The sequence below is a fragment of the Solanum tuberosum genome, unplaced genomic scaffold, assembly GCF_000226075.1.
Source record: "Solanum tuberosum cultivar DM 1-3 516 R44 unplaced genomic scaffold, SolTub_3.0 scf00076, whole genome shotgun sequence".
NCBI lineage: Eukaryota > Viridiplantae > Streptophyta > Magnoliopsida > Solanales > Solanaceae > Solanum > Solanum tuberosum.
In genome coordinates this window covers 2,011,983-2,020,511 of record NW_006239000.1, presented here as the reverse complement: position 1 = coordinate 2,020,511, position 8,529 = coordinate 2,011,983, and the positions used below count along the sequence as shown (strand labels likewise).

The 8,529-nt window shown below is 36.8% G+C and overlaps 2 protein-coding genes across 2 annotated transcripts; both read right to left on the bottom strand.

Moving 5' to 3' along the window:
• Positions 1–3,584: 3,584 nt before the first annotated feature.
• Positions 3,585–4,427, bottom strand: LOC107060337 (probable protein phosphatase 2C 55). The gene has a single exon (XM_015308112.1). It carries the CDS (start codon positions 4,425–4,427, stop codon positions 3,585–3,587), a length of 843 nt encoding a protein of 280 aa, XP_015163598.1.
• Positions 4,428–6,201: 1,774 nt separating this feature from the next.
• Positions 6,202–7,059, bottom strand: LOC107060336 (uncharacterized mitochondrial protein AtMg00810-like). The gene is made up of 2 exons (XM_015308111.1): positions 6,576–7,059; positions 6,202–6,515 (listed from the first exon to the last, which is right to left on the bottom strand). Exons 1-2 carry the CDS (start codon positions 7,057–7,059, stop codon positions 6,202–6,204), a joined length of 798 nt encoding a protein of 265 aa, XP_015163597.1.
• Positions 7,060–8,529: the final 1,470 nt, after the last annotated feature.

The window sequence follows — 8,529 nt, the reverse complement described above, 5'->3', positions numbered from 1 at the left end:
GGGGTAGGGGGTAGGGTGGTAGGGGGTTGGGTGAGGTAAAAGAAAATCTTAAAATTTGAAACATTTTTTTAAAATAATTTTAATTTTTTTTATTTTTTTTTGTTTGAGGAGGGGGGAGGGGGAGCTGGTTTGGGGGTAAGGATAAAAATATATTTGAAATTTAAAAAATTTAATTATTATTTTTTTGAATGGGGAGGGTCGGGTATGGGTTATTAAAAAAATTAAAGGATGAAGTGGAGTTTGGAAAATGTTTTCCTCAATTTTGGAAGGAAAGTCATTTTCCTTAAATTTGAGGAGAATGAGTTGATTTAGAAAATATTTTCCAAAGATTTAAGTCAACCAAACATGGAAAAATCAGACACCAAACACACCCCAAGTATTAATCGCAAAATTGTGGTATGAAACAGACCACAACAGGGGATGATTAAACTTAACACAGATGGAAGTTTCCTGACGGAAAGGCTGGATAGGAGGCATCGCCAGGGACAACACTGGAGAGTTCATCTTTGCGTTTGCTATTCCCGATCATAATGTTGCTGAGGCAGCAGGTGCTAAGTATGTTGTTCTGCTGAAGAATAATACTGAATGGGGTAACAAACGCAAAAATCAACTCTCCAGTGTTGATATAACGAAGAATAGAACCTCTCAAAACCTCAACTTGAAGAGTATCGTGGACGAGACTGCTGATTTAATAGAAAATGTTGATTTTTGCTTCGCTCATTGCTACAGAGAACCAACACAGTGGCTGATCATCTTGCTAAACTTGCTACAATGAGGAACGAACCCATTTCATAAGGCAGGCTAGATCAATTTCCTAGTGGGGTTAAAGGAGCTTATTTGTTGGACAAGATGCAATTACCTAGCATAAGGATAAGCTACGTCAAAGCCAATTTTTTTGTAAGATAATTTGTATAGCCTTTAGATATGTGGGAACGTAAAACAGCGTCGTGCATGCTTAAACATTCTCCTTTGCCTGGATTGCATTGCGGCAATCTCTGATGTACATTTGGGGTTAAGTCCTAGTCCCCTTTTGTTGTGCTTCTACATGATTTATATACATCGCCATGATCAGAATCCTGGAGAAAGAAAAAATATTTGACAAAGTTTTCTTGATCACTTCAGCAACATTCTCATTCCCGTTTTCTTCTGATTTGAAACAGGCAAATTTTCCGCACCGGCATGGCTTGAACTGATCAAGATTTGATAGGTAATATTGCCCCTTCTGTACTCTCGCCCAAGCACGCTTGCACCAATGTTGGCTTTCTGTAATAGCCTTTATTTAAATAAAGGCATATTGGTCTTTAGCAGGAAAAAAAAGTGATTTTATGTTTTATTACTTTCATGATTTATACATGGTTTATAAAGTGAATGATTTATCGAAATGTTTTGAAGTTGCATACGGGACAAGTGTTTTACTTGATATGATACTGAAATAGTTATTTGAGATGAACTCCTTTTATTAAGATATATTTATTGACACTTGAGATATGATTACCGTTATCGAAAGAGTCTAACATTTACTTGAGAAATAGTATTTTGACATATGTTTTGATAAAAGTTTTATATACTATGATTTGATAAGAACTTGAATATCTTATACCGTTTTGAAATGTTTCTACTGATTACAAGGAAAAGTATAAATGGGAGTAGACCTTGATGAATCCCGTAGCTAACGGCAGGTTCGTTAGACTTGGTGCACCTTGTAGTTACATATTACCGATAAAGCCCTGGCTAGTGGAAAGGTAGAACTAGCATACCGTTACCGATATCCCTCGAGTAGGGATCTACCGATATGAATATTTAACTTCTTTATGAGGAGTTCACCGTTATTGGTTACTTCTTAAAGACAAGGCCACACTAATTACATGACTCATCCTTGAAAACCTCCCAGATATAAGATTGATATGAAAGTGTTTTTCTGCGTTTATTTATAAAAGTTCACATTGATTTTGCTTACATGAGACAAATAAGATTAAATATTGTTACCGTTTATGAAAAAGGGCATTGATTTCATCATTTGATTATTATACTAGCATGTTTTCTGACTTGTCCCTTGTTAAAATGGTTGTGGTTAAGTATTATTACTCACTGAGCTAGCGTCTCACTCCCCACTAAATTTTTACAGAGAACACAGGTGATGTTGGCAAGGACTTCATTAACTAAAGCTAGCAAGTTGACATTCCATGGTGAGCTCGTACTTGTTCATGCAGGCAGTAAGCTTATCTATTGTTATAGAATTTCCTTTGAACTCTTAGAGTCGCTCTATAGTCACTTTTCTACTTGAGTATTCTTCCGTTCTTGCATAGACGTGTGATTAGTATTAAACTTCTTTCCATTTTATTTTTTGATGAGTTAGTATTATTGTGTGGCGAATAGATGGTTGATGGATATTGTATCTTGTATTGAAGATGTTATTAGTTTTGTTGCTGATTTCTGAGACAGGGAAAAACTGGATTAGGACCAAAAACAAAGGAAATTCTGCCCGATTTTCTGTAGAATTCTGATAAGCTCACGTTCCTAAATTGGGTCGTGACACTTTCCTTCCTTCACAATGAGCTCAGCTTAAAAATACTGTATTTGAGGGGGGAGGGGGGCAGTTTAGGAATTGAAATGGCATGAAAATAAGATAACAAAAACTAAACAGTATCTAAAAAACAGGAAAATGCAGCTAATGTTCTGATTCGATCAAGATGTACCCCGTTGTGTGAATCATGCTCAGAGGGCTCTCAAAGTCAGATGTCAGCATGAGATACTTAGAGTGGTGAAAGGACCAAAACGTTGCATAAGACGATGCATTTAAGTGGGTAACCAAGGGAAAACGGTCTAAAACTCATGGAAGGACACCAAGACTGTCATGAGGACACTACAAAAAGTTGAATGCCTCTGTATGTTGTGAATTAGTGCAGAAATGTGATGAGGTTATAACAGATGGAACTCACAGCGAATCTTCTACAGCTTTGAATGATGGAATTCTCACCGAAAGGGAGGCCTTAGTAAGCTAAAATGAGTTTGCATATTAGCAATGATTCAGGGGAAGCACATACAGAACAATTACTTACTATGATCGCGATACCTTCCATTAGCTTGACTAATCCAGATTTGTGTAGTGTAGGGCTCGTTAAAGGGGAAACACTCCCTAGGACCAGGAGTTTCCCTAGGTTCGACCCAATCCATCGCAGTTAACTCCTCAATCTTTAGCTTTAGTGACCAAACAACATCCAGGACAAGGGGTTGACGATTAACAATTGTTTCATATGGATCAATAGATCTTTGTTTTTTGCCTGTTTGCAAAGTAGACTACTCTGATCTACATAGGGACAACAAAGCATTGAACTGTTTACAATGTAACCAAATATTTTTGATGTTCTGATTCGATCAAGATGTGTCCCGTTATATAGCACACACGAATTAAAATTTAAACTCATATAGAAACGAAAGGGGACTCAAGAAGATAATGAGCATCAATAGCAAAAATAATTATAAGAAAGTTCATCCAAACTCATTTTAGCGAATTTGATCAGGCATATTTTACATCATTGATAAGCACAAATCATAAATCCTAAACCTTAAACCCCTAAACAAAACTATCGGGGCAAAATATGGGCAACTATCACTGTAATGTCATCACGCTTGCCACCAGGACGATATTTGTTAGCTTTGGAGCATTCTTCAGTAAAAGGTGTATAGAGAGTTTTACTTTCTGATTTCTGCAGGGCATATTCTGCAATCTTCTGTGCTAACATCTTCGAAAATGTTTCCAGTTTGCGCAAATCCACTAGCCCGTCGTGTACTAATTTCTCCAACTCATGGTTGTGAACATTATCGAACAATCCATCTGTAGCCATCACTATCACATCCCCTATTCTTACTGTAGCTTTAATTTCTTGTGCCACACTTGGATCATCTAATTTAACACCATTCCCTAACTGAAAGGGATAATTGAATCCTTTTTGCTGAATTTCCGATTTGTAAACTATGTCCCCGTTTCTTATAACAACAAACCCACTATCACCAACGTTGACCGCGTGTATAGTATCACACGCTAAAGTCAAAATACAAGCTGTTGACGAACCTTGACATTTTGTGTTAAAATAAGCTTCGTTGAGAACTTCCATTGGGTGAATTTTGTTCCTTTGATCTTTCTGCTTCTGAATCGATGATTCAGCATTTCTAACCAACTGTCTCGAATATTCTCCAGAATCGATACCCTTTTTGGCCCAGCTACCAACGCCATCTGCTACACCTATGGTTTCTTCCTCTCTGCAAATAAAATGTGCATCTTCCCCGAGAGGCGCTTTGTCAGATCGTGGTATGTAAAACGAGCCAGCCACCATCTTCGTCCTGAAATTCCCATTAAGAAAACTTGAAACGTTATTAGTACTCTCACCGCGAAAGCTTAGATCCTTGTCTATATCCATCTCATCCATAGCCACTTAAGAAACTAGTAAAGAAGTGACAGAGACAAATTTATATAAGCGGATTAAAAAAAAAATAGCAGAGTACTATCGCGCTTAGGATTTGAACTTGTTACCTAAAGCAATTATTGAATTTCCTTTTAAATTGACAGATTTCTTCATATTAGGAGAATCACTAGTTCATATATAATGAAAATAAATAAATCATTTTCCATAATCGCGCAAAACGCCAAAACATTTTATGGACACTAAATAACACCTTGAGATACTAGGTAATCTTTCAGTTTCAATTTGTTTGACCAATTTGACTTGGCAAGGAATTTAAGAAAATAAAGAAGACTTTTGAATCTTGTGGTATAAAAATAAAGATACGTCAAATTTACTAAAATGTCCATTAGTTTTGTGGTTTGAAACATGATATATGGAAAGTTGAAACTAAAAAATTGCTAAAAAATAGGGAAAGAATCACTTTTTTAAAAGGACTAAAAAGGAAGGTGGGTCAAACAAATTGACAGATAGCGTTTGGGTCGGAATTTCATTTGGAACATCCTACCCAACTGGTCCAAATAAACCGGTCCAAAACTCATATAAGCAAACCATCGGTTTATTACCCAACAAATGTGGGACTCTTAACACCCCTTCACGCCCAGACCCAACTGGAGCATGGATTGAAAGCACAAACGAGGATGGACCTAGATCACATACCATGTAATAGACAAGGTGCGGAGAGTAACTTATCTCATTACTCAAAGATACAATGATAAAGATACACGAAGAAAATAAGTTAACTGCGTCAACTAGATATTCAAATCCCTAAAATTATGTATACCATCGTATACATAATAATAATAATCGTGATACTGTAAAAAAAAAATTAGAACAGAAGGGTTCTGTGAAGTGAAAATATTCAGAAAGACTTAAAATTCATACCTATATAGATACACACATTTTGCTCATCGCAGGACGAGGGCTCTTCGTGGACTCCAAAGGCCAGCTAAGGCTTTTATATATCACATGAGAGTCATGTTAAAAGGGCAGTCCACTTCACTAAAGCTTCTGCTATGCAGCAGGGTCCAAGGAAAGTCCTGATCACAAGGGTCAATTGTACGTAGTCTTACGTTGCATTCCTGCGAGAGACTATTTTCAAGGCTTGAACCCGTGACCTACTGGTCACATGGCAACAATTTTACCGGTTATTCCAAGGCTCCCCTTCTCACATGAGAGTGTCTATATTCAAAAAGTGGTGGTTGGTTTTGTAAGTTTTGGTACCAAAATTGTACAATTTTATTCATCCATAGAGACACATATTTATAGTATAGAAAACTGACTAACAAGCTATCAGATCCCTTGATTCTGGCAGATTTGAGAATCAAGGATCCTAACCTATTCAATAGCAAATTAGATATGATTTTAAAAGATCAATTTAAATCCTATAAAATCATATTTGATCACACTTTAGATATTTACAAATCAACAATCCCCCTCAAGTTGGCATGTAAATATATGTCATGCCTAACGTACTTACAAGAATTTCAAACTTTGGTTTAAACAAGCCTTTTGTGAAAATATCTGCAATTTGCTGATTTATTGTGACGAAAGACATGCACATGTTCCCTTCTTCAATCTTCTCTTTTATGAAGTGCATGTCCACTTCAACATGCTTTGTTTTGTCATGTTGAACTGGATTGTGAGCAATACTTATGGCGGCTTTGTTGTCACAGTACAACTTCATTGGTAACACAAACAACTTTTTCAGTTCTTCCATCATCTTCTTGATCCAAATCATTTAACATATCCCATGGGCCATAGATCGGTATTCAGCTTCAGCACTGCTACAAGCTACAACATTCTGCTTTTTACTCCTCCAGGTCACGAGATTTCCCCAGATAAAAGTACAATATCTTGATGTAGACCTCCTATCAATAGTAGAACCTGCCCAATCTGCATCTGTAAAGCTTTCATTGCCTTTATCTTGACCTTTTCTGAAAAACAATCCTTTCCCTGGTGAACTTTTCAGATATCTTAGAATCCTGTAGACCGCTTCTTGGTGCTCTTCTTTTGGAGAGTTCATAAATTGACTCACTAAGCTTACATCAAAAGCTATATCAGGTCAAGTGTGTGATAAGTAGATCAACTTTCCTACTAGTCTCTGATATTGACTTTGGTCAACTACATTTCCTTCTTTCTTTCCAAATTTAATATTCGGATCAATAGGTGTTTCAGCTGGACGACAATCACCCATGACTGTCTCTTTTAGAAGATCTAGTGCATACTTCCTTTGTGACACCATAATGCCTTCTTTTGATCTTTCTACTTCCATGCCAAGAAAATATTTCAACTGACCTAAATATTTTATCTCGAATTTCGAGGCCAACTGTGCCTTTAAATTCTTCATTTCGGGCAATTCATCTCCTGTAAGTATAATATCATCAACATACACTATCAGGATAGTTGTCTTTCCCTCAAGAGAGTGTCGAATGAACATGGTGTAATCTGCATGCCCTTGAGTGTACCCTTGTTTTTTTACAAACTGAGTAAATCTCTCAAACCAAGCTCTTGGAGATTGTTTGAGCCCGTAGAGAGATTTCTTTAGCTTGCACACTCTAGTTCCATACCTTTCTTCAAAACCCGGAGAAGGATCCATGTAGACTTCTTCTTCGAGTTTTCCATTCAAGAATACATTCTTCACATCTAGTTGTTGAAAGGGTCAATCAAGATTGGCAGCAATGGTCAGAAGAACCCTGATTGAATTCAACTTGGCAACTGGAGCGAATGTCTCAAGATAGTCAATTCCATAGGTCTGAGTAAACCATTTTATTACCATACGTGCCTTATACCTCTCCAAGGACCCATCATATTTAAATTTGATGGTAAACACCCACTTGCAACCCACTGTTTTCTTTCCACGTGGTAGTTCTACTATTTCCTAGGTTTCATTTCTTTTAAGAGCATTCATCTCCTCTAAAATTGCCTCTTTCCACTTGGGAATATTCAAAGCATCCTACACACTTCGCGGTATCTCCATTCCAGATAATTGAGAAAGAAAAGCTATATAGGAAGGAGATAAGTTTCTATATGACACAAAATTTGACATGGAATGGTTTGTGACTTTTCTTACTCATTTACGTTTGGCAATTGGAAGATCAAGGTCTAAAATAACAAGGGGCAAATCCGAATTAGATTCTGGAGAACTACCTTGTATATCAGTAAGATCTTGCGGAGTGGACTTTTGGTTCTGCTGAGCGTCCTTAGTCTCTTTTTCTTGATTTTGGTTTCTTCTCATGTAAACCTGCAATTCCTTTGTTTGTTCCTGTCCTTTTCATTAATTGTATCATGAAAAGACTCTACTGTCTCAGTTTCCTTATTTTCATTATATAAGTTGGGATCTTTTACCCTATCAAGGTTGTTACTACCAAAAGTACTATTTCCCGTATCTATCATAAAAGGGAGATCCTTTTGTTTCTCACATGTGAAGTCGCGAGAATCCTTACTATCCATTGAATTTTCACTATGTTTCTCCCCCTGAAGATGAGTTCCAAAAAATAATTGAGATTCAAAAAAAGTGACATCCATTGTGACAATAACCTTCCTAGTATTTGGGTCATAACACTTGTATCCCTTTTGACTAGAGGCATAACCAACAAAAACACATTTTTTAGCACGTGGATCAAGTTTACTCCTATTATGATCATGAACACGAACAAATACACTACACCCAAAGACTCTCAAAGGTAGATCAGTGGTCAATCTAAGAGTAGGGAAGTATGTCTTGAACATACTAAAAGGGGTTTAAAAATCTAGAACACGAGAAGGCATCCTATTAATAAGATAAGTGGATGTCAAAAGAGCTTCTCCCCAAAGAAATTTAGGGACTCCACTTGTGAATATTAAGGCCCTAGTTACCTCCATAAGATGCCTATTTTTTCTCTCAGCTACTCCATTTTGTTGGGGTGTATTAGGACATGAACTTTGGTGCACTATTCCCTTGGAAGTGAAAAAATTGCCTAGATGGTCATTAAAATACTCTCCCATTATCACTCCGAAATATTTGAATCTTCTCATGAAATTGTGTCTCAACCATAACATAAAAAGCCTCAAACATATGTTTTACTTC

Excerpts from the sequence above, each read along its gene's own strand:
- LOC107060337 (XM_015308112.1), bottom strand. The coding sequence starts at position 4,427 with ATGGATGAGATGGATATAGACAAGGATCTAAGCTTTCGCGGTGAGAGT.
- LOC107060336 (XM_015308111.1), bottom strand. The coding sequence starts at position 7,059 with ATGGATCCTTCTCCGGGTTTTGAAGAAAGGTATGGAACTAGAGTGTGC. Across the intron at positions 6,516-6,575 it reads AGGAAATGTAGTTGACCAAA|CTTTTGATGTAAGCTTAGTG; the intron begins GTCAATATCAGA and ends GACCTGATATAG.